The 26,917-nt window shown below is 27.7% G+C and overlaps 1 protein-coding gene across 2 annotated transcripts; it reads right to left on the bottom strand.

Moving 5' to 3' along the window:
* On the bottom strand, positions 1 to 26,505 carry LOC122507752 (protein TIS11). 2 transcript variants are annotated; one of them, XM_043620627.1, is made up of 3 exons: positions 25,555 to 26,505; positions 21,343 to 21,459; positions 1 to 1,568 (listed from the first exon to the last, which is right to left on the bottom strand). In XM_043620627.1, exons 2-3 carry the CDS (start codon positions 21,397 to 21,399, stop codon positions 486 to 488), a joined length of 1,140 nt encoding a protein of 379 aa, XP_043476562.1. In that variant the 5' UTR covers positions 21,400 to 21,459; positions 25,555 to 26,505; the 3' UTR covers positions 1 to 485. The 2 variants fall into 2 exon arrangements, with proteins under 2 accessions (XP_043476562.1, XP_043476563.1); XM_043620628.1 differs by lacking the exon at positions 25,555 to 26,505 and adding an exon at positions 21,641 to 21,732.
* Positions 26,506 to 26,917: the final 412 nt, after the last annotated feature.

Below are 26,917 nucleotides of genomic sequence, written 5' to 3'. Positions count from 1 at the left end.
AAAAACCATTTTTTTAGAAATCTAATTTTTAATTCTATATAGTTGATATTTGTTTCTTTATTCGTTTATTAACAGGCCCACTGTTAATAAGTTTCCACTGTCACTCTCGCGCATTCTCTCTCTCTCTCTCTTTTCACGCAACACATTCACACGTATCACACTTTCTCTACTCTTTCGCATTTGGAAGACAATCGGGAGTTTTTTATCCCTTTAACCAAATCTTTGTTAAATTAAAAAAAAAAGACAGCGGAACGCTCTATTTAGAAGAGGTTATTATTTTTCTTGAAATATTGCAACTTCTCACCTGCCCCGAAATGGAGGAAATCCCACCGACAAGGGTTAAGTTCGAGAAGGAAGAAACGAGATCAGAGGAATTCTATTTTTCCCTCTTTTTTTTTAGTTACTTCTCGATATTATCGCTTGGGGGTGGGGCTTTCGGATTTTTCGGATTTTAGTAGTTGGGATTTTTTTTTTAGTGGAAAAGATTAGATTTTGAGGTTCTCGAAAGTTGAGCGAGTGCTGCTGATCCTGTTGAAGACGGGAAGTCGGGACTCGCCGTTTGATGAGAGTGGTGATGGTGTTCGTGGTGTGAGATCGTCGGAAATTGGACTGCAAATGCCTTGGGGACTGGGACTTTGTCTCGTTGCTAGGAGGCCAAAGTCCTGGCCAAAACTGAATGGTGTTGGTGCAATGATGTTGGTTTGATCGTCACTGAAGAAGCTGGCCATTGAATTTGTTGGCGATTGACTGAGACTCGAGGATGGCGAAATGGAGTCGGCGGTACTGCCGAGGGAGAAAGTGGGACTGAGGTTCAAGGGCTTTGGTCTTGGGGCACCAATCACGGAACTTGTGGAGTGTTGTTGTTGTTGTTGTTGGTGGTGTTGGTGGTGGTGGTGCTGCTGCTGCTGCTGGTGTTGTTGATGAAGGTGATGGTGGGTGATGTTCGCCAGGGTCAACGAGTTGGTCCTGAGGAGTGGCTGATTGTACGAAGTGGCAGCGGGTGTTCCGAGACTGAGTGAGTTTGCTCGCATGAGTGGTGTACTGGCAGCGGCGGCCGCGGCAGCAACGGCAGCAACCTGGGGCGATGTTGCGATTTGCTCAAGGAGACTGACACTGACGTTTGTTGCGGGAGCATTGCCGGCGATTAGGGGATTGAGGCCCATTATGTTTGTTGGTGTGGTGCCAAGCTGAGCGCTAACTTTTTGATTGTGCATCGTGCACAATTCCTCGAAGTTGTGCACGAAGTGACAGCGGGGCCCGTAGGGGCAGAAGCCTATCGTGTGAAAGGTGCGGCAGAGTTCGGTCTTGTACTTTGGATGACGTGCGAGATTTCTGAGTTCATTGAAGCCGTGGGCGAATTGGCACTTGTCGCCGTACTTGCAGACGCCACTCTCTTCAAACGGTCGACAGAGCTCGGTCTTGTAGCGTGAGGTCGGCTCACTCACGCTGCGGTCAAGCTTCCTGTGCTGCTCGATAAGATTCACCAGGGATGTGTAACTCCGACGCAGAGGCGCGTGACCATTGCCATTTGTGTTCGATGCAGGATCTTTCTTCGATGGAGCAGCATTCTGTAACAAAAAATATTGTTCACGTTAGTTCAAGTCTTCGATACTAGATAAATTAAGGTTTATCTAAATTCTACTGAGAAAAAAATCTAGTGATCCGCATAAACTCCAAGGTTTTTAGCAGAGTTTCACTAGGTTCTTACATTGACCAACATTTTTAGCCAGTACCCCTAATTTCAAGTCGTCTAGGTGCAAACAAACAAAATCCGTTTCGGAGACTAAGGTCTCCGAAACGGATTTTGTTTGTTTGCACTCCCGCATTTATAGACAGAAAAAAATGAATAGGTGTCTAGAAACAATATTCTAACAGCCTCGCTTGCAATTACATCGTAATAGAAACATATTTTTTTTGCTCCTGGTACGATTTCTCCTCGATCGTACGATAATTCCCGCTTGAGTATGCAATCAAAATCCTTCGTCATAAAACCGCTTTATGAGTTTCCCGCTAATGCCAATATAACTCATTATACAACTTTTCTGTCTCTATAATAAAACCAAAAGCGTAATAAAACTTGGATATTCAAAAATTTATCATCAGCATAAGATATGCTGTAGATTGATAACAACTCTCAAATCTTTTTTATCGAATTTGATAAAAAGAAACTCACAAATTCTTTTTTAACATCTGTAATATTTATCAAGAAACAGCTTTAAATCGGTACAATATAGCGAACAAAGAAAATTTGACAATGAATTCAGTTGAGGGTTCCTCGTGCACTGTAAAAAGAGTTTTACCAGATATATGTTTGCCCTTCATTTGAAACAATCAAGAAACACTTTTAGTCAATCAGACTCCCCTTCAGTGCTCTTTAAAGGGCTTCAAAAGACGATGGAGAGTCTGAATATGAAAATAATAGAGTATGATTGGAGCAATTGATAATTGGTTGTTAGATCAGTGTGCCTCGAGGTCTGTCAATGAACTCTTTGCCAAGATGTATGAACCGGATTTCGTATTCTAAATCAAAGGTCAAAATAAAAGCCGGAAGTTTAGTCATTCTATACTAAAGTCATTAAGAGCCATATGTAAAGATCGCCCTTGAACCTATCGACCAATTTTGTCATACAATGACGACATTATTCATGTCCATTTAGAATTTATTTCTTGGACATTAATTTCAGAATTTGAAAATAATTCTTTTTTTTCACAAATACTTCAACTCTTGCGACTACAATTACGAAACTCTTTTCGTTTCGTATCCTCAAAATTTCTGAATTTTTGGTCCATCCCAAATCCGTCCCATCTTTAAACATCCGGGTGAATCGAGAGGGACGCAATCGCTTTCTCAAAAGTTTAATATACGACCAACAAAGGTGATGGCGCCAAGTTGAGAAAGTAGAAGCCGGAACACTTTTTTCCCAAGGCCGCAAAATACATTATTCTCAATGTTAAAAAAGAGATTCCACGATCAGTATCATTATAACGAGGCTATTTAGGAAAACTGACACTCTGGTTTCGAATTCGAAAAAAAATCTTTTTTTTCGCTTGAAAAATCTTCAAAAAAATACCAAAGTATACAAATTATCACAGCTGTTTAGCTAAAATTAGTCTCAAACTTCAGTCCTGTGGGAAGGAAAAAAGAAAATTTAGGATCTGTTGGAAGGTCTGCTTCCAATAAATGTCACTTCTTCTATTATCGAAGAGTGAAGTTTGTGAACTGCCACAGCTGGATATCTTATTACGAGATTCTAAAACCGGATATTCAACCTTCACTAAATTGAACGAAAGAAAGTGAAACAGAAAGTGTATAACTTACAAAAAAAAAGAAAGAGGAAATTAGAAATTGGTTACTTTCATCTCAAGTCATTTATTAAAGTTTTGTATAATGCACACACACATGTTTGCTACGCGAATTAAGAATACCAATTAAAATATCTTTCACTAATATCGAACTTCATTCTCAGAAACAAAGAAACAATTTTCATTCGTAATGAACTGATTTACATTTTCAGATTCTAATCTTCTTTTCGTTAATGGAAATATTAAAACAAAATTTTGCTCGAGTGATAAAATCTATTAGTTGTGTTCGGTTGTGGTTCAAATATTGCTTTGAAATATTAGTTTCAAAATATCGCTTCATTCATCAGTTGTACATTACGAAATGTCAACCCACACACCGAAAAAAAAGTGTTATTACACGTTCATACAAGGTTATGTCTCGTATTTTCAATATTCTTCATTTCATTCCGTAATTTAGAATTGCGCGGTAATAATTCCAAAGACATATATTAGCAGTACTGTGTTCGAGTCACAGTGTTGAATTTCAGAAATGTAAATTGTAGCAATTATGTAAATACTGAGGAGAGAAAAAAAAATGCTCATTACTTTTCAGTCAAATAGAAATCGGATATTCCTTATAGTGAATACTAATTTGTGTTCATGTAAATTTTTAAAGCTTCTGCTTTTTTTCCCTTCCAATTATCGTGTATACTCACTTCACGAGTCACTCGTTAACTTCTTACATAATAATCCACATTCACGTGAGATTTTTGTTTTAAATTCCTCTGTAACTTGGATTATTGTGATTTTTGATTTTTTAAGTTGTGAAACAATTTTTAAAGTTATACGAAACAATTTTTCAAAAAAAAAGAAGCAAAAATCGCGTGATGAAGATTGAAATTACGTAAAAATTGTCCCTTGGGAAGTTTTCCGACAAAGGAAAATCTTACGTATTAGTGCACTTTGTATTTAACGGATTCGCTTCGTGAAAAATTTCCTTTTCAAAAAGTAATTCTTCAAGTTTCTATTGAGGGAAAAAAAGAATTTCCAAGGGTTCTAGCTCTCCGGCTCTAATGGACCAATTATCTGGCACTACCATCTTTCAATCTGACATGCTATACACTGGAGGAGAAGCATTTTCTCCAAATTCGTCACAGGTTTTTCGGATTAAAAGAAAAACCTTTCAACAAGTAGTTTCCTTTTTCTTTTCCCCTACCTCGACACGTCTTTCGGCGCAATTTTTTGATATTCTCAAATGTTTCGATACGCTTGCCATATAATTCATTAGGAGTAAAAAAAAATTTTTTTTTTTCTGAAGAAGAAGAAGAATATATAATCCTTATCGAAATATCATCGCGTTAATTTGTTGTTAAGAGAGGGGAAACTTTCACTGTAATGTTCGTAATACAAACCCGAAGGTCAGAGGTGAAAAGCAGAAGCGAGTCACGGTTTTTGTATTCAAAGAACGTCTCGCGTTGAAGATGTAACACACGACATTACGTAATCTTCACTGAAATTCTAATTACAACGACAATTATCATCTTTCGTTTCATGTGCGCTCATATATTTTTTTTTTTTTTGAGAAAAAAGAAAGTAACGATTTCTTAAAATAAGGAGTAAATTTATGCCCTACTTATATCAATTTCATAACAACTTTCCATTGATTTTATAAATAAAGGAGTTCAATTTTGTAAAAACGAAATGAGATTTTGATTTCTAAATTGTTAAATAGTTTGATTGTTAAGCATTTCAATTGTTAAATCGATTTAAGAATTGTTTAACATTTCGATTGATAAAAATTTCAATTTACAAATTGTTAAATATTACAATTGTTAAGTCAATTTAAAAACTGTTAAATATTTCGATTGTTAAATATTTCGAGTGTTAAATACTTTGATTGTTAAATAATTCAATTGTTAATTATTTCAATTTAAAAATATTTCAATTGTTAAATACTTATATTGTTAAATATTTCGAATGTTAAAAATTCTAATTGTTAAATAGTTAAATCGTTAAATATTTCGATTGTTAAATATTTAAATCATCAAACATTTCAATTTGAAAATTGTTAAATATTCCGAGTGTTAAATACTTCGATTGTTAAATATTTCAATTGTTAATTACTTCAATTTAAAAATTGTTAAATGTTTCGAGTGTTAAATACTTATATTGTTAAATATTTCGATTGTTAAATATTTATATTATTAAATATTTCGAATGTTAAAAATTCCAATTGTTAAATACTTAAATCGTTAAATATTTAAATCGTCAAATATTTCAAATGTTAAATATTTAAATCGTCAAATATTTCAATTGTTAAATACTTTAATTGTTAAATACTTTAATTATTAAATACTTCGATATTAATGTGAAATATTTAATTTCCAAAATCATTAAATATTTCAAATTGAAAAATAATTAAACGTCTAAATTTGTGAAATTGCCGTTTATAATTTTTAAGTGCATTGCGATAAATCTAATTATGGAAATTAGAAACTCAAGACGTTTCTTTGAAGCACGTGACAAAGATTTTCGGTCTCTTCACATAAATATTTTCTCTTTTCATCATTCTTATAAATTTTCTGTCTCTCTCCTTCGCTGATTCTTTAAAGAATAATTGTAGGTTTGCGTAACTCTGAGGACAGGTAGTCATTTCCGGTCGTCATTCGTTCGACAAAGTCGTGTCTCATATAATGCATTTGCACGTAATTAACAACGGGAGGTCGACAACTCGATTACGCGGCTAATTATTATCTATTATAAAAACTTTTTTCACCTAACACCCACTATTTAATATTTTAATTTTTCATTTATTACAAATGTGTCACTTTTTTGACATTTGCAATGATAATGAGAGACATATTTTTCTTTAGTACTTGCGAAGAAAAAATATTTAAAGAAACACTTAAATGAATTTCGTTTATTTCAACGTTCAAAATTTTGGGGAAAAAAATTATTTTTCTTATTTGTTATTAATATTAATTTTTTTTCTTATTTGTTATTAATGTTTAGAAAAATTTTATTTTGTGACTCTTCTTTTGTTGAAAAAAAACTGTTTTTACGATAAAAATTTTTATTCTGATATAATTTCTTAATTTTTTTCTCGTTCAGACCTTTTATAAAGACAATTTTTTTCGAGCAATAATAATTTATAGTAGATAAGAAGATTGATTCAATTTTAAGAGAATAGATTAGATATTTGTTAAAAGGGACTCAATTTCTATTCATATTCGCGTTTCTATAACACGGATATATATTTAGAGACAAAAAACATCTGCTTCAATATTGGCTTATTAAAAATTACAATAATCGAAAGGCGTTTTTTAATTTAGAAACAGTTGTGGCGATAAAAAAAACCTGCCTTCAAGTGCTCTGTATACGATGTTTGAAGGAATTTTACCCCCTGTACTCATTTTTCCGATACAAATTAATTGTTATTATATTTATTATTTGCGTATAATTAAAGCTATTTGTTCTTATTATCATTAAAGTAATAAATAATAATAATTATTATTATCATTTTTATTAATTGTTATTATTAGGTAATATTAATATCTAATTAAAATTATTTAATTAATTAATTATTCAATTTAAAATTATAATTATTTATTTAGTTCATATTTTAATTAGTTTTGTACTATATTTTTCTTATATTTTTTATAGTGTATTATATTTTTTATATAATGAATTTTATTTCATAATACACTGAAATTTTGAACGTTCAAATGAACCAATTTTTTTTCTAATTTAAATATATTAAAAAATTAATAATATTGCTTTGGAAAATATTTGTCAATTCAATATTTACTCAGTGAAGAGTTAATTTTTTTTAGATAAAAAATAATATTTTTCAATAAATTATAAATTAAAACTAGTAAAAAAAATACATATATTTTCCTTCATTTCACCGTTTAAAACTTTAGGGACATTTTTTATGTTACGCAGTTTCGTATACTATTCTTTAATAATTGTTTTTTATATTAGTTTTTTATTATTTTTTATTATATTTTTCTAAATATTTTTTTAATGATTCATTTATTTTTATCTTTTCTTATTCATTAATTATAGAGAAATGAAAATTGTTTTCAAGTGTATTAAATTAGATCAATTCGTTTCAAATTAAATTTAAATTAATTTCTCTTTTAAATCAATTTTTAACGTCTGAGTTATTAAAATTTAATGTACCTAAAGTTTTGAATTCTTTTATGTGTGTTTTTTTTTATATTTTTGTTATTACTGTTCATTTTTGAATTTTATTAGACAATTTTCATTTTTTATATAAAAAAAAAAAATTTTAAGTAATTAAATATTTAATTAACAGATTTCTAAAGTTAAAGTCGAAGTTGAGCGTCAAAAAATATTTTTTTCGAAAATTTTGTAAATCAAAATATTTTTTGTTTTAAAAAAAGTGCCCTTAACATTTTTCCCAATTTTTAAATGAAAGAATTAAGTGAAATTCTGTTCATTTAATCAATCAAAATTATTTTTTAATAATTGAATTCTCTTAACAATTTCTATTAAAATAATTAATATACAAATTATTGAATTAAGAAAAATTTTTGAAAATAACTTAAATTTTGCAATGAATTTTATTAAAATTTTTGAAAATAATTCAATTTTATTATTTTTGAAAATAATTGAATTTTACTACTTTTGAAAATTATTGAATTACTGCGAAGAATTTAATGACAAATTTTAAAACAATTGATTTTGGCGAAAAAAATTTATGCAAATTCTATTTTAAATAATAGAATTAAAGTAAAAAAAAAATTTTTTTTTAAAAATAATTGAAAGTTTGTGTAGAATTTTTTAAAAACTTTTGTTTAATTATTAAATTCTTTCGGGAAATTTTATTAAAATAGAATATTGAAAATCATCGAAGTAAGAAAAATTTTTTGGAAAATAATTGAAATTTTGCCATGATTTTTATTAAAATTCCTCAAAATAATTGAACTTTGTCGAAGATTATTGTTAATTATTTATAAAAATAATTGAAATGTTGACATTTTTTTCAGATTTTTTAAAAATAATTGAATTTCTGCGATAAATAATTGAATTTAATTAATTTTTAAAATAATTGAATTTTTGTTATGAATATTGTCATTTATGAAATAAATCTCATTTTTAGGAATTTTAATTTTTCAAGGTTTTGTCATAAAATTTAAGGTGTTTTCAAGGTTTTCAAGGAGCAAAAAAAAATTCAAGTACTTTTCAAGGTTTTCAAGGTAGCTGAACACCCTGTAAATTTCCCTAATAAAGTAGTAAAAATAACTATTTATTATTAATATAATTTGCTAATTAAAAATCAAAAAGTGAGTCACTTATTCAAATTAGTAAACATTTTTACTAATTCAGAGAGAATAGGTAAACTAATTGAAATTAAAAGTAAACTGAATTGAATTAAATACTTATAAATCAAATCCAAACTGAATTATTAATAAATTAAATAAAAATTAAACTAATTTAAATTAAAGAAAGTATAAATCAAAGTAAATAAAAATTAAATTAATTTAAATTTATATATATCATTCTTCATTAAAAATTACAATTGATAATACACACTACGTTTTGTATATAGTTATATACGTATTTTGCAAGGTAAAACACAATGAAATGGCACATTATAATAATAAAAGTGCGATATAAAAAAATAACCCATAAATGGACTTTTGCACACTCACACACATACATACAGGGGGGGGGGGGGATAATTAAAATATTGCGGAATCCTGGATAAAAATACGAATGTTTTGAGATAAAAAGTGTTGTGCATTGCCAGGAAGAAGGGAAGGTTTCCCTTTCCGGCGCAAAAGAGCGTGTCTTCTCTTTTTTTCCCCGGGCAAAGTGAGTTTTTTTTTCCTTTGTGCGAGCGAGAGAAGGAGGCTCTTTGCACGCAACCAGAGAGACTTGGACTCGAAGAAGAAGAAGAAGAAGAAGAGTGCCTATGGTTGTTGGTGCGAGCTATAGGACTCGGGTATGCGTCAGGCTTTGCTACATGACCGCGACGACTTTTCTGCGGGCACAAAGCCACTTTATGCTCTCAACTGAGGCAATTTGTATGTATTGCCTCTGTATTTGTGTGCATACACACACACAACTATTTTTTATGTATAGGTCGCTACATAAGACCAGTTACACATATACTTTAAAGAATCACGTGTTCCTATATAGATACACATATACTCGAGTGATTTTTTAACACTGTGTTTGTGTGCTCACAGAGAGTGCGTAGGCCTATACCCGTTGACCCAGCTTTTCCATCTCTCTCGCTCTCGTTCGTCAACATTTCAAAGTCTCTCGAACTCTAACTCGCGTGCAGTTCTAAAGTCGCTGTCACGCTTCGGAAATTTCAACCAGACACGAATTAACTCGTTTGACCCTCGGTTGCTATCCTGCGAACATAATTGCACTACCATGATGAATATAATACGTGGTGAACAATGTATTGTTGCTGCTTCTATGGAGGAAAAAAAAAATTTTTTTTTTTGAAAGAATTGTGAAAAAATTGATGGAAAATTGTAATTGAAGAAAACATTCCGTTAGCTATAGACGAGAAGGGGACGAAATTGAATTCCATTGTTTTTAGTAAATTATCAATTTTTTTTTTTGAATTTATACTTTTATTACGTAATTTTCTATTATTTTACGGAATTTCAATTCATTTCGAGTGCGATTTTATGAGGAAAAAAAAAGACTTGTATAGATACATAACGGAGAATGTTACTTTATTAGCCTTCTGCTCTTATAATTACTTTGGAGCACATCTTCATTTTCCGTAGTCTGTAATTTTCCACGACTTTTTTTTTTCTTTATTATCTTCATTTCGTGTATGTGTATGTATATACACTTAAGGTTTACTATTGCTGGTCGTGGAGAAAAATATTAAAACTAAAAATAAATATATAAAAAGCTGAATAAACATCTTTTCTATATAAACTGGTTTTTCTTGTTTCGGCAAATTAATATTTAGCGAGAGAGAAAGAGGGAGGGAGAAAAAAATTTGTATTTTCTCTCAAGTTGACAAAAAAAGTGCTATCTTATCAGAGTTTTGTATTCAAATTTCCGTGTAATAAATGTGTAATGTTACATTCAAGTGTAAATATTGGATTTTTATTGAAATTTATTCTGAAAACTTTGGAAATTACCATAATTAATTTTTGAAGGCCATTAACTTTTTAAAAAAAGAAAGAAAAGAATATTAAATTTCTATTTGCTAGGAAATTAAATTTACATTTGCTAGAGAATTAAATTTTTTTTGCTAGAAAATTAAATTTTCATTTGATGGAAAATTCAATTCAATTCAATTCAATTCAATTCAATTAAAAAATTAATTACTAAAAAACGAAAATACTTATTTGCTAAAAAATTACTTTCGTCATAATTCAAAATAATATTATAAACAGTATTTCAAAAATACATCAATCTTTAATTACTAATAAAAAAAAATAAAAGCAAAATAAAAAAAATAAATTTTCAATTAAAAAATAATGGAAAAAGACAAAAAGAGATGAAAAGAAAATTATTTCCGGTATTTCTTGTCGAAAACTTTCGAACGAGCTTTCGAGAGAAGACAATAAAGGAAAATAACAAAATTTAGTAAAAAAATTTGTCAAGTTGAAAATAAATTGTCAAACAATAAAAATAAAAGAAAAAAGACGAAAAGAACAAAAAAAAAATAAAATCATTTTTGCCACTCCCTCTTATGAAAGTTTTCGACTCTTTTCAAATACTTAGAAAGAATAAAAAAAAGTAAATAAGAAAAAGGAAATTCAAAAAAGTAAATCAAAATTAAGTAAATGAAAAAAACTTGAAAAAAATTATAAAGATAAAAAAAAGTTGAAAATAAATAAGTTTTCAATTAACAAAATTAAAAGAAAAAAAAGGACGAAAAGAGTCGAGAAGCAAAATTATTTTCTCAAAAATTTTGGTACTAAAAAAAAGTAATAAAAAAAATTCCCTATCAAGCGAGCTATCAAGTTAAAAATAAATAAATTTCCAATTAATCTCAACGTCATTCGGACAAAAATAGAAGTTTCGACAAAAATAAAAATAGCGAATCACAAGAAATAGAAAAAAAAGAAACACGTGATCAAGGGTTAAAACATCTAAATAAAAACCATCTTATAACAACAACAAAAAAAGCAAATTTTTTCCTCTCTTTTTAATGAATGAAATTTTTTTTCACATCCACCTCTTGACTATTATTGCGATATTATTGCTTTTCTCTGAAAAATATTGCCTCTAATCAATCTTTCTTTTAAAAAATCCAACGATAAAATCTTGATTTTTTTATAAACTTCTACCACGATGAAAAAAAAATTGAAATAATGAAAAACACTTGAAGAGTGATATCTCAATCGAGTAATGACTTTATTGCTCACGTTATATTTCGTATTTGTTATTGTACACACACATATATATATTTGTTTGTAATCTATTTACTATAGAAAAAAACAAATAGAATACATGACGTCAATACTGAATACAGAAGTATTAAATGATTCTGGAAAATGTTCATCTGGCAGGGAGCCAAAGAAATCCAAAAAATAAAAAAAAGAGAAAAAGATGCGAGAAAAAAAAGCGTGGGAGAGACGGTCTTTTGCGCGCGTTTTTCCTTTGTGTTCACTTTGGCCCCCTCGGTATGATGTCGAAAAAAAAACTACGAAGACTGACTGCGCTCTTTCTCAGAAAAAAACGAAAAAAAAAATTGACAAAAGTGTGAACCCTTGGCCTGACAATATTTTACATCGAGATTTTTAAATTTAGATTTGCCAAGACATTGAATTTTGAATATTTCTTAATTTCATTGAACCAGTTTTTTCTTTTATTCCGATTTCGGATTGGAAATTCTTTTCTGTCTTATATTTGGAAACTTTAGAAATAGAAACATTAATAAAATTTGAAATAAATAAATAAATGTAAACAAATAAAAAGTAGTGACAAATAAATATCAATTTCAAATTCGTTGAAAACTTTTAGGAGACATGAAAGTTTTCCAATTATTTTGCGACTTTACGGTTTGAATTGAATGGATATTTTTATAAACATATATGGAATTATTAGCGCAAAAGAAATATAAATATGATAATTTCATTCCACTCGTAAACTCAAGATCAAAGTTTTTCAATGCATCGCGAGTGTATTGAACTGAAGTATTTTAATGCGTCATTTTCATATTGAATGCTAATCTTGGAATAACAAAAGCTTAGTAGGTTAATAAGGCGATTCTCCGCAATGTACGAAGCGTGTTACTCATTCCTTAAATAGCAATAAAAATACAGATTCATGACTCGGTACTTGTTGCTTTCATTGCTTCTTATTTACAATGTCATAAGCTGAAAATGGATTTTATGAAAATTAACCAGAACTTTATAATGGCATCGTGAATATAATTATTTGTTATTGGTAAATAGCGATAATGATAAATGTATTCGTAAACAAAGAATAAATAAATAAATTGGTAAACAAAAATATTTGCGTCTTGTTAAAACCGTTTCTTTAAAAATTCTTTTGTAGTAAAATAAAGTTCGGCCGATTTTCGGCCTTTATTAAAAAATAAGAAAAAAAATGATAAATACTTTGATAAATAACAAATAATGAATATTTTGATAAACAACTATTTGCTTAAAACCATTTTTTAATTTCGGCCGATTTCGGCCTTTTAGTAAAAACTAAAAAATAATAACTATTAGTAAACAAATAATGACAACGGTGCGAATAAATTTCCAAAGTAGAATAGAAAATCCTTTCAATAGAAAATCAGTTACATTGAAAAGAAATTTAAAAACATTTTACACAAAATTTATTCACTCGATGATTTTCAATCGAGAAAAAAATACAATTACTAATAATGGTCACTCTACAAGTTTACTGTGAATTTCTTTACAATATTTTGCTTTTGTTACTCAACGGAAAAATAAGTTACGAGAGAGCAACAGAGAGAGAGAGAGAGAGAGAGAGAGAGAGAGAGAGAGAGAGTGAAAGTGAAGACTTGATGTAAGTTGTGACTGGGTGTAAAATGGACTTGTGAACAAAACCAGAAAAAGAGAGAGGCAGGCAACCCTCCTCACTTCGTACAACAACAACAACACAACAACAAGAAAACCAAGTATAGTAACGATGAGGAGTGAAAAAAGCAAGGTGTACGGAAATCCTCCCCTTTTATGCGTCTCGTTTCTTTTCAAGAATATGGGAAAAATTTTTCAAGCAAAGCATTTTACGGAGTTAAAGCTTCGGATTGAGTGAGCAAGGGGAAAAGAGTGAGAGAGAAAAAGAGAAAAAAGGAGAGAAAAAAGAGAAAGAAAACGAGAGAGATAGAAGAAAATAGAAAGAGAGAGAAACAAGAAAAAGTAAAAAATAGAGAGAGAGAGAAACAAGAGCTAGAGAGAAAAAAATAGAGAAAGGGAAACAAGAGCAAGAGAGAAAAAAATAGAGAGAGAGAAAAAGAGAGAAAATAGAGACAAAAAGAGCGAGACGAAGAAAAATAGTAGAGAGAGAAAAAACAGCGAAAAAAGAGAAAGAGAGAGAAGGAGATGGTCCTGTGAATTTAACAATAGAGAAAAGGAGACTGCGTGCGGATGCAAGTGCAGAAAAGTGTGGGGCTGTGTTATATATAGTAGAGGTTTGCTTTTGCACAAAGGGGAACCTCGTAAACACACCCAGAATGAAGCAACAGGTTCGCACTTACGACCCTATGACTCCTCGGCAAAACGTGACTGAGATACCAAACCAGTGCTTCCGGCATACATATGCATCAAAACAGAAATTAGGGAACACTCGAAATCACGATTAAGAGGTCGTGAAATTTTAAATATCCCCCCCCCCTTCTCGCACCTTAGGGACGAAAAAACACCACGTGGTCCGATTTCCGGTTCAAAAGATCACCATTTAAAGGAAATTTTCCTTTCTTTACATTCTTCTTTTTTATTTCTAAAAATATATAATAGAACGCATAATCCCTTCCAGAAAAAAAAGGCATTGTTTGAAAAAGATAATGGGCATTAAAAGTGTTGCTAAAAGAACGGCAAAATATGGGCCTGAGACTATGTTCATAAAGTTAGCGTCGACGCTTAGCAGAGAAAATAATCTTTTTTTTTTGGGTTTTTAGAGACGAAAATGGCACTGATTTTAATTTTCCATTTATTAAATCTCTAAAGTTAGTGTCGACGCTTAGCATTGAAAAGTATTTTTTTGTTCGACGCTATCTTCAGGAACATTAAAAACCTAATTCTCAAGTTAGTTTAAATTGTAACAAAAAATACTAAGTGTTAGTAAACTTTAACGATTCTTTTTTTTACTCCAGTAATTTTCCAAGTCTCTGAAGTTAGCGTCGACGCTAAGAACTTTTTTTTTCTTCAAATCCAAATTAAATGGTTAAATTTTTTTTCAACATTCAAAACTGAAAAGCTATCCAAAATTAATAATAAAATTATTTTTTGTTTTCTAATAGGAAAATTAGTAGGTATTTAGTAGTATTTTTATTATTACAATCGGTAATTTTTAGAACCGATTTATAATTTTCCTATTAGAAAACAAAAAATTCCAAACGAAAGACTAATTATTTTTTGTATACGTATAAATTTTGGTTTTTTGAATAATAGTTGATATGACTGGTGGTAAAACAATGAGCTGATTAACGAGTGAATAAATCGTGCAAACATGACTCATTTCGTGGAACGTTTTTTTATTCTTTCGTTTTCTTTTTTTTTTTCTTTTATTTCTTGTGCGTGTAGTGTGAAAGGTCGAAACACAATGAAAAAAAAAAAAATGTTTGAAAGAAATGGTTTTGTATACAAATATTTCTTTTAAGAAACGAGGTGAGACCGTATGTGAAATGGCGGGTCGTCTCTCTCAGAAAATCAAATGAGCAAGAAGTCTAGGTTCGTGGCAAAGGTCGAGCGATCTATTTTTGCGGAAATGGAAAAATCGTGTCACCTCGAAAGTCAAGGCGAAGCAAAAATTGATTCTTATCATTTTAAAGTAACTACATTTTTTCAAATTTTATTTTCATCGCAGTTTCTCCAAAAAAAATGAACGAAAATATTTTTAACTTCTTTTCTTTGTATTTATTGTTAGAGAAAAAATTGCCCTATTAAAAAATTAATAATTAATTAACTGAATAGAATGTTTAATTTTAATTAAAATATTTAAAATTGTTAAAAATAATTAAAATTAAAATTATTATCAATCAAGAATAATTTATTTTTAGATTTCCATCTTAACGTCTTATTTTATTTTTTAAGGAGAAAAACGATTTTTTTCTTTTCTTTTTGAAAAAAAAATGTCGATAAAATTGATAATTCACCAAAAGGGAAAATGAAATGAAAAAATACAGATAACACGGACTTTCAAAGAGTAACATATACAATTGATATCAAACATGCGATAACCAAAGTAAACATATTAGTTTACATTTGAACAGAAAACTGAAAATAAATTATACAAAAGATTTCAATGGATGAAATGTTTAAATTCGTTTTATTATTGAAAACGTCTTTTTTTGAGTAAATTACAAAAAATTGTTTCGCCATTCCTTTTGGAAACGTATATTAAAATAATTTATATCTTTAATAAAAATTTGTGTACATTTTAATATCAAAAGTGTTCGAAAGGAGAAAAGGAAGAAATGCCTTTTCGTTTTTTGCAAATAAATATAAATTTATACACTTTTAGATAAATATGATAAATAATTTTTAATATAATAATAAATAAATATAAATAAATACAAATAAATATAAATAAATTTACTATAATTTAATGTTACTAGAAAGAAAATTTTGCTCCCAACAAAAAATTCAAAGTACAATTTTTCCAATTTTTGAGAATATGATTTATCATATCTCGTGTAATACATATTTTCTTTTTAAAACATTGCGAAACTTTTTTTTTACGTAACTTAAATATAATTGCCGTGAGAAAGTCGCATATATGACATTCAAAAATTTATTTTCAATCGCTAAATCTCTCGTATGGTCATTAGTAATTTTAATCTCCATCGTTTATGAACTTTTTTTTCTTTTTTAAATAGAAAACGAGAGTTAGGAAAGTGAATTATCAATGAAAATTGCTCTCTTTTCTAATTCTCAGTGTGCGTCTGTGTATGCTCACTAATTGGAAAAAGAGCGCATTTTTGTTAATTGAATAACTTTTCACGATTTAATGACTATCCATTTATACGAGAAATTTTTCAATGAAAAATAAATATAGATTTCGAAAGAATTCAACGGTAATATAGAAAATAAATAAATAATATTAAAATATTATTATAACTAAATATGAAATATTATCAAAAAATATTTTTATTTATCTTTATTAACTAAATCGTTAAATTGTCATTATTAACTAATATTTAATAATTTGTAATTAATGTTAATATATTTTTAAAAAATAATAATAAAGAAATCAATAATGAATAACAAATAAATAATAAATAATAATAAAAAAATCAATAATGAATAACAAACGAATAATAAATAAATAATAAATAAATAATAATTAAATGCAGAAGTAAATAAAGAAATAAATATGAATTTAGTACTAAATTTTTTTTCAGAATTCAGTAGAAGAATAATTATAGTTTATAGTATTTAAATAGAAATTAATAAATATCGGAAAGAATTCGATGGAATAATACTTCATAATGTTTATAGTAATAGCAGTTGTTATAGTGTAAGAAAAAGAAAAAGTTTTTAATTCAAGTTAAATTGAGATTTGTGAGACAAACGAGATCATAATGTTACGCTCTATTAGACTACTGCGGTTTCCGATTGTTGAATTCTTTTTTCCCCTCCTCATAATTTTTCCATCTCCGTTCTTAGGCCATTGGCAAAACAGTCGTAAAGAAATAAAATTATCAAGTATCAAACAAGACTGTTGCTTATTCCCCTGACACGCATCATTACTTTCGAGAGCGAGACGAACATTCAGGGCCGTACTTTCAAGTACAGAAAATCAAATTTCATATTTCTTTTGGAAAATGAATGAACGAACTGTATTCGAAAAATTATCTAAATCGTTTTTAATTTTATCGAAAAAAAATACTTCTTCATTACTCAATTTATCATTATTAATTTTTGACGATTCATGTAGGTATGATTAACAAGGATTGTTAAAAATGAATCACATGGGAAAAATTGATGATGATGGAAAATATTTCTGATTTCGAATAAAAGTGTTTTGAATATAATTTGTTTACCAACTTTTCGGCAAAGACGACGATTAGCTTCTTGTCATCGTGACGTTATCGCTTTTCGAATTAAATTTTATTAGTTTCCAACAACTCAATCTTCATCAACACATAATACGAGTGTCCGCATATTTTATAAGTATTTATGGAATTGAAAGGAAACAAATTCAAAGGACTTTATAACTATGAACTTTAGTTTCTTAAGAAATCAGAGTTGCCACAGGTCAGGGAAGTCAGGGAAATCAGGGAAAAGTCAGGGATTTTTAGTAAAAGTACTGAAAAAAATTGAAGTTTTAAAAATCATGAGAAAATCATGAATTTTGATGTTTTTTTGTTTGCCTCGTAAATTAAGAAATTACCACGAACTTTTTTAAAACAAAATCTTCAATTTTTTCTATTTCTGACAATAATTTCTTTTTAAATAACTTAATTTTTCAAGAACTATCATAAAATTATGACTTATAAATTATTTAATGAATAATTTTTACAATTTCCATAAATACTAGATTAATAAAAGAATTTTAGTTCAAAATACTAAAAAAAATTAAATTTGAGAAAGTTAAAAATGATTCCAGAAATTCAATTATTTTCAAAAGTTATAAAAATTCTTGGTCAAAATTTCAGTTATCTTTATAAATAACAAAATACATCATGGAAATTCAATTATTTTTAAAAAATTTAATAAAATTCTTGGCAAAATTTCACAGGAATTTAATTATTTACAAAAATTTTTAATAAATTTCAGATTTCTTCGAAATAATTCAATTATTTTCATAAGTAATACAATTTTCATAGGAATTCAATTATTTAAAAATATTTTTATAAAATTCGTCGCAAGAATTCAATTATTTTTATAAATAATAAAATTCTTCACCAAAATTCAATTATTTTTATAAACTTGAATAAAATTCGTTGGAAGAATTAAATTGTTTATATAAATAATAAAATTCTTCACAGAAATTCGTTTTTTTCATAAACTTGAATAAAATTCGTTGGAAGAATTAAATTATTTTAAAAAGTAATAAAATTCTTAGGAGAAATTCAATTATGTTCGAAAAATTCAAAAAAAAATTCTTGTCAAAAGTTCAAGCATCTTAATAAATAATAAAATTCTTCTCCGAAATTCAATTATTTTCGAAAATTTTTAACTATTTTCATAAATAATAAAACTCATCGCAGGATTTTAATTATTTTTGATACAATATTTTAATTAAATTCCTCGAAAAATATAATTATTCTTAAAAATTTTATTAAAATTTGTCAAAAGTATTCAATTTTAACAAACATTCAATTATTCAATTAATTATTTATTTTTTAATTTAAATAATTGAATTCTTCTGGAAGTTTCTAATAAAAATTAATTTATAAATGAATTAACGAATAATCGATTTATTATTTATGAAAATAATTGAAATATTGGAAGGAATTTTATTACATTTTTTTAAATAATTGAAGTTTTTTGTGAAATTTTACTAATTGTAAAAATAATTGAATTCTTGCAAGGTATTTTATTGGGATTTTTCGTAAATAATTAACTTTTTTGTAAAAAAATTTATGGTATTTTCTAATAATATTCTTATAAGTTCAATTTCAAAAAGGTTTGAATTTGAATGTTTTAAAGAATTTTAATTCCTACAGAAAAATAGTAATGATTAAATATTTATTTAAAAAAGAAGTTATTCATGTTTTTGAATAATTTTACAGTTAAAGAAATTTGCAGATATTCGAGCATTTTTTCAAGTTTCTAATAATTTTTAGAGTGAATCAGAATATTCTTTAGGGTCAGGGAAAAAGTTAAAATTTTGTCTGAAAATCAGGGAAAAATAAAATTTAATATTTATGGCAACTCTGGGAATTTTCTTGTTTATTTTTATTATCAATAAAATAATTTTTGAAAATATTAAACAAGGAAAAAAATTTCAAGTTCAAAACTTTAGGGTCATAAAAAATTAATATTACTTGAGTACTTTTCCGGGAAAAAAAATACGAGTAGGTATTATACTTTTTTTTAAGAGAAAAATTTGCAATCGTAATATATAGGAAATGCAATGAAAATTACATATAAAGAGGCATTATAATTGGCTCATTTCTATTTCAATTTTAATTGAACGATCATTAATTTTAATTGAAAAGGTGAAAAGTTGACATTCGTCTTGATTGTTAGTTGAATAAGATCCATTTCATCTACTCGAGTGAAACTCCATGAGGTATAGTGCGGAGAGAAACTGAGAAAGACTTTGCTCTGCGAAAGGCGAGAGTTGTTCCTTTCGTTTTGTCTTATTTAGTCGCGTGTCTTTGCCCGCTTTCGATATCTCTCTCTCTTTCTTTCTTCCTCTGAAGATTTTATTCTCATTGTTAAATATGCACCTTCATGCAGTCAAAAAAAAAATCAGTGGGCGTACAATAAAAAAAAAATCCCTCCACAAAGAGACAAAAAAATTTTCAATTTATATTAAAAACACTTTCTCGAAAAAATTGTCAATAATTATTTCGCACAAAAAGTTTAAAAAAATTTCTTCACAAAAGAAAGAATTTCCGCTAATCAAAAAGTGCTATCAACGACACATATATTATGAATCAGCAAAGTAAAAATGGGAAATAATGCAAATTGTGAAATTTGATGAAGGCCTTTTGAAGAAATAAAGAAAAAAAAAATTTTTCTTTTTTTTTTCGAAGTGAGTAGTAATCAGAAATTGGTAATAAGAGAATAATAGGTTTGTGCATTTATCATTATAATTGCCATTTTGCATCTTGTGTTTCTTTCTGAAAAACAATTAATTTTTAACGTTCACAACCTATATATGGAAATGTCACGTGCTTGAAATTAAAACATTGTGAAAAATGTATGTCAACAAAAAGGACAAAAAAAAAAGAACAGTGTCTATGAAAAATGGTATTTTTTTCTCAAATTATCTTGTTATAACTATACTATTAAAAATCGGGAAATTATTTACAATGACAAGAACGTGAAAAATTGTGTAATATCCTCTCTGAGAGACACAAATAATTGATCCATAAGAAAATGTAATTAAAAATTTTACTAGTTTTTATAGAAAAATTTGCAAAAATTTTTCCATAAAATTAATATTTATGTTCTTTAAAAATTTTTATTTAAAAAATTAAGTAACTATTTAATTAACATTATTTTTTATTTTAGTTATGTTAATTTTTGAAAATTGCAAAAAAAATTGAACGTTCAAAAATTAAGGGACATTTTTAATTACAATTATACGAATTAAAAAAATTGAATTTAGAATAAAATAAACTATGAAAATAAAGAAGAATGTCGAAATGATGGGTGTGATTTTCCCGTGGGTAATATCGCGTATATTATGAAGCTTGAACTTATTTATATGTAAGGATGTAGCTAATCCGTCTATCATGAATATAAAATGATTTTCATATTTGTCCTGTTTGCCGGTGGAATTCCCTTTTTAAATCACGATACACACGCACACATTATTTTATTTACAATATATCCGGTGTTTTCCACTTTCTTATTTGCCGATAACTAACAAAAAAAAAATTACTCAAAAAATTCTAATATTTATTTATACTAATTGTAGTATTAATATTTATCAATATTCATTAACACTAATTTCAATATTAATATTTATCAATACTAATTGTAATATTAATATTTATTAATATTTAAATATTAATCTTATAATATTAATATTTTAATATTATTCTTATAATAATTATTAATAATTATGAACACTAATTAATATTTCCGAATTAGCAGTAAAATAAATGTTTCGAATTAAAAAACCAACAGAGAACAGAACGAAATTTTTCATCTCGTTTCGAAACGGTCGTGAGAGAGAAGAAAAAAAACAGTAAAAATTCCATAAATAGAAATAATTGTCAATTACCTTAAAAAGAAGCTCACTGCACTCAAACATAGGTGTGTTCATTACAGCAGCCGACATCTTATCCTTTCTTCTTATTAAATGGCCCTTTTGCTACAGCAAGTAGCCAATTATTAGTCACTGAAAGTTAACGAAAGAAAAATATTTATATTTTTTAACGTTCACACTAAATTTAGAAAACTATTTTTTCCTTCTTGTCTTTATGCACAAAATATTAGAGCGTGATTATTTTTTTTTTAAAGTAAAAGAAATAAATAAACAAATAAAAAAGTCTTTGAAGAAAAAAAAAATTCGCTCTTACACTATAAACGTCAGACTGAAGTTTACACCTCCACGTTTCGTGAGTGACTAAAGGAGAGGTGAAAGTGAATGAGGAGAGGAGAGGAGAGGGATATGCAGCGGCGCAAGCAGCTGCCATCAGTTCCCCCTCGCCCCCTCCTTTTTCAAAAAAAAAAAAGAACTTTACCTATCATTTAAATGTTACATATATTTGGAATTTAATTCATAAATCTGCAATTGTAATTGACATGCAAAAATTTAGCTTATGAGTGATAATTGTGAAAAAAATTTTTTTTTCAATTCTTTTTCTTTTTCATTTATTATACACTTCAGTTTTTTGACCTCTGATACTGCGAAAACAAGAAGGAAAAAATATTTGTTATATATTACTTAATAAAACGAAAATTGTCACAATCGAAATCTTTTGATTGTCAAAATTTAAGTAAATATTTTCGCACTTATTGCTAATATTTAAAAATTAAATTAAATAGAAATAAATAAAAAATATTTAATTTCATAAAATTAGTTACTCAAATTCAAACAAAAATGTATTTTAATTATAGTTACTGTTTTTTTTAAACATATTATTATTATTATTTTCCCAAAGTTTAATGTTCATCTAAACGAAATTTTTTTCTGCTCAAAAATTTTCAAAGATTAGGGGAATGTAGTCAAGGTTGGTCTACTGTCTAGGTAGGCCATCGCGATTTTTTGGACAAGTTCACTAGCGCCACCTACGCGCATGCTTGTCGAAGCTTGTCTTAGTGTAACCTAACTTTTTGTTCAATTACATTTTCGGAAAATCGAAAATTGTGTTTTCTGTGACGTCGGTACAAAAAAAGCTCAAAAAAAGTTTTGTGCATAATGTGAAAAACCATTAATAAAAGATAAAAAACAAATTGAATCGTCAAGGCAAGTATGCAGAAAATTTGTGGGACTCATGGTTGAAAGAAAAACAAAGTAAAAAATCGAATCCCGAAACGTATTTCTTTATGGTTACAACAATTCGGTAATGTTACTTACTGTCAAGGTCGGCCACTATGTGTTTAAAATGCGCAAAGATGAGGACGAGCTACGTCATTTGCAAAAACTGCAATTCTGTATAACTCATAATATAATTGATCATCTTATTAATATTTTTATTTAATTTTATTAATATTTTAGTGCAAAAATTTTTTTTATTTATATTTATTTTTTATATTGTTTATTTTTATTATTTTGTTATTTCATTAAGTTACAAACTGTAAACAATAAAGAATCAATTTTCCGTAACTCCAAACATGTTATTTTATTTTTTAACGATTAATGCCCTTTGAATTTTAAACATGGCCGACCTTGACTGTAATGGCCAACCTCGACTACAAATTTTTTTTTTTTTTACTTCTTTATAACTTTTTCATTTTAAAACCAATCAATTTACTTTGTACAGAAAAGATGTTCCTATTAAACAGGACTTTCCAACCATATACTTCAATTGTCCAAATTCATTTTTTTAAAAAAGTTATAAACAAAAGTCAAAAAGGTGGCCGACCTAGACTATGTTCCCCTACTACATTGAAATGAAAATTGAATGAAATTTCAAATATTTAATTGGTAAGAAATTAAATTTCCAATTATGGAAAAGAATATTTTGTATTATGAAAAGTATTATTTATTATAATATTTAATAACATAATAATTTAATGAATATAATATATAATTAATAATAATAAAAATTTTGAAACGTCAAATGACAAAAATTTTTTTCCTTTTTAAATTTTTTTTATAACTATACTATAGTAAAAAGAAAAACAATTATAAATATTTATTAATTCAAAAATTAATTTTGTTAATATACAGAATTATTATTTGCTATAAAAATTTTTTTAATAAGGAAATTTAAAAAAATAGAAGTTAAAACGTATCGTCGTTCATTTGAACGGTCAAAACTTTAGGATTTAAAAATTTTACTTACAAAGAAAATTAATAATAATATTATTATTATATTACTTAGCATTTATTATTATTTTACTCAATATTGAACAATTGATAGAATCTATTATTTATTTAAATTATTTTATTTATTGCAATTATTATTGTAATTAAATAATTATATTAATAATTTATTATTAATTATTAATTATTAATATTATTATTGCTATAAAAAATAATAGTATAACTATTAAATTTACTTTCATGAACTTGTTTTTGAATATTGAAATTAAATCTAAACTTTCATCTCTGTCTCTACTTTGTGTATAGGCCATAATTTATTTTACAAAAATATTATTTGTTATTAATTATTCTCGTTAGATTAATTAACCCTTTTTGCCTGTGTCGTATAATGACAGCAGTTTATCCTAAGAAAACATTTGTAAGTTGTTGGGACTATTATTTACAATAGTCTTCATTAGTCATTTTGCAACAGAGGTCATAAAAATTTAGTATTCCTTGAGGTAAGAGAGAAGAGATATTTTATATTGTAATGAAGAAAGGAGTGAAGCACTCGTCTCGATTATGGGGAATCTATTTTTAATGTTTCAACGAGAGGAAAATCCAGATTTAATTAGAATTGTGATTACTTTTGTCTATATATTTTAAAACTAGTCTAGAATATTTCTGACAAATGTAATTTATTATTTTTCATTAGTTCCCTCAATTTTTCCGGTTTATTTACTTTTAATTTTCAGATTTATTTTTCTCAAATTCTAAACGTTCGTGTGGACGAATTTTTTCACTCCGAAAAAAGGAGAGAATAAATGAAAATTTGAAAAATTATTAATGATATTTAAATCATTTGTTTATTATTTTTAACAAATTCTATAACAATTACTTTTTGGAAAAAACGATACAGAAATCGATTGAAATTCTTGAATTTGTTGAATCGAATTTGTATTTTTACTCGAATTGAATTTTATTTATTTTATTATTATTCTATATTTATTAATTTGTATAAAATAATTATTTATCATTATATAGTTAAATATTTGTTGTTATATAATTATTCACTTATTTTCGTCTCTTTGAACTTGTAAAATTTGAGGAAAATTGAAAACAAATCATTAATTTTTCTCGGTATTTGAGTTTGGAATAACAATTTTTCTTAAAATAATAATTAAAATACGTATTTAATTGTAGAGTAAATTAAAATTGAAATTAATTTCCTATTTGAGAATTCCGGTAGAGAACATTATTGGCTTCATAAGCAATATATCAAGATACGAGACTAATAATGCAAAATCTTTTTAAATGAATATTTGCCAAATTAATCTGATAGTCTCAACAGCAATAAGTATTAATTATTGATAATTTTTAAGTCATCATTTTGCAAACAAATTTTTCATTTTCGGTAAGCACTGTAATCTTAATTTTAGTACTGATACCGAGATATTGAAATCTTTTTTGCAAATGAGTAAATTTCACTTTTATTTTTAACGAAAAAAAATTAGTTTTAAAATAATTGTTTACGAATTTACTCCAAATATGAATAGCACTGATTTGTAATAAAATTTTCACTAATATTTAATTATTCGAATATTTAAATTGAAATTTACGAAATTAATTCAAAAAGGCAAAGAAAAGAATTTATAAAGTAAAAATTTATTCCAAAACTATCATATTTTAGGTTATGTTACCTAAATTATTTGTTTACCATTGAAAATTATGTCAGAAGTGTAAATGTTATATTCCACTATTATAGGCAATTCTAAAACTTTTTTCAAATCAAGAACACAATTTCACTAAAAAAAAAACTCAAACTGTTTTGTTATTTTAAAAAGCAAAATAGTCTTTGTTTGAAACTGTTTGATCTTCCGATTTAAAGGTTATTTCTATCAATTCCTTCACAATAATCACTTTGTTGACAGTGATTCACAACATATTTCTCTCTTCACTTCTCAGTAACCATCACTTGTATCATTTTGATCTACTACTTTTTTTTGGCAAAGAAATAATTACCTGTGGTGAAAAACTCCCTTCGTTCTGCTCTTTTCAATTTCAAGGCTAAATCGCATTCAGGATTTGCCAAAATACAAGAGTCATTGAATATCAAAATAAGTTTTTCGTATTAAAATTCTTCTCTCTTCTTCTAAACACTTGTTTTTTTCTTCTCTTCTCTCGTTAAAACGTGTTTTCTCCTTTGCTTAAATGCCAGGACAAAACTTGAATCGATTTTTTGTTGTTGATTATTTATCAGCTTCTTCGCGTGAATTGCGAAAAAAAACTTTACTAACACTATTTACTCGATGAACTGACACTTGGTGTCGCGATTACATTTATGCGAAAATACACACACGCTGCTCTCGTTGAACGCCGATTTGACGATAATAATAAAAAAAATCACGTCAAAACACGTTTAAAAAAAGAAAAATGCAAATCCAATTCACAGAATTGGTTTTCGTTGTCAGATTTATAATTGAGCCCGTGTTAAAAGCGAGTGACAAGAAGTGTTATAACTTTTAAGATGTAAATATAAACGAAGAGTCTGCATTGAATATTTTGTTTAAAAAAAAACGTAACTGCACTTTGTTTTTTTTTTCAAATCGACGCACTACTCTTCTTTCTTGTGATTGTTTTTTTTTGTTATTGTTTTCTCTCTCACTAGTAATTTATTTTCTTTTTGTTTCAGAGTGAGCGAGGGTTGATTTCGAGAAGCCGGTTTTTCACGATTATTCAAGAGGAATAAAAAAAAATTGATTGTATCCTGCTCGACTCCCGAAAGCAAACTGGAAAACAGACGTGTAGTGAACAGGGATCTGAAGCTGGTTTTCGAGTTGTGGGTAAATTGATGAGCGGAGGGAAAGGCGGCGCCACTGGACCAGCCAATCAAGTAAGTGAATCCCCTTCTTTTCTCTCTCGATGTGTAAACTCGAGGGCAACGCAATGTTAGTAAAAACATTCCCCTCGATCATGAACAATGCAGAAACCCCGCGAATTTCGAAGCACGCGATTTTCCAACCCTAAGGGGGCCAAGTAAAATGATTGGTCGAGGGCTTTAAGTTGAAATTTTCTCTGCATCCCTTTTATAATGTTCTCCCACTGCGATTCTTGATCCCGCAGACTTGAGATTTTTTTCTTCTTTCTTTTACTGTCTTTTTCTTTGCCTCTCTCTCTCTCTCTCTCTCTCTCTCTCTCTCTCTCTCTCTCTCTCTCTCTCTCTCTCTCTCTCTCTCTGTTATCGCTCTCTGTTGAGAGTCCCCACTTGGTGATCCACTGCCTGCTGAGCAGGTCCGAGAAAAAAACTAGACAGAGACAGATGATTTTCTGTGCTTGTTCAAAATGTTTTTGGAGGAAAGTTAACGAATGATGATGGCTTTGTAGA

Source organism: Leptopilina heterotoma, unplaced genomic scaffold (assembly GCF_015476425.1).
Source record: "Leptopilina heterotoma isolate Lh14 unplaced genomic scaffold, ASM1547642v1 Lhet_51, whole genome shotgun sequence".
Classification (NCBI taxonomy): Eukaryota; Metazoa; Arthropoda; class Insecta; order Hymenoptera; family Figitidae; genus Leptopilina; species Leptopilina heterotoma.
The sequence above is the reverse complement of the archived record's forward strand: the minus strand, read 5'-3'. Positions and strand labels throughout refer to the sequence as shown.

Coding starts and splice junctions, on each gene's coding strand:
- LOC122507752 (XM_043620627.1), bottom strand. CDS start 21,399: ATGTCGGCTGCTGTAATGAACACACCTATGTTTGAGTGCAGTGAGCTT. Junction 1,569..21,342: donor GCAGTGAGCTTCTTTTTAAG/GTAATTGACAAT, acceptor TTTTTGTTACAG/AATGCTGCTCCATCGAAGAA.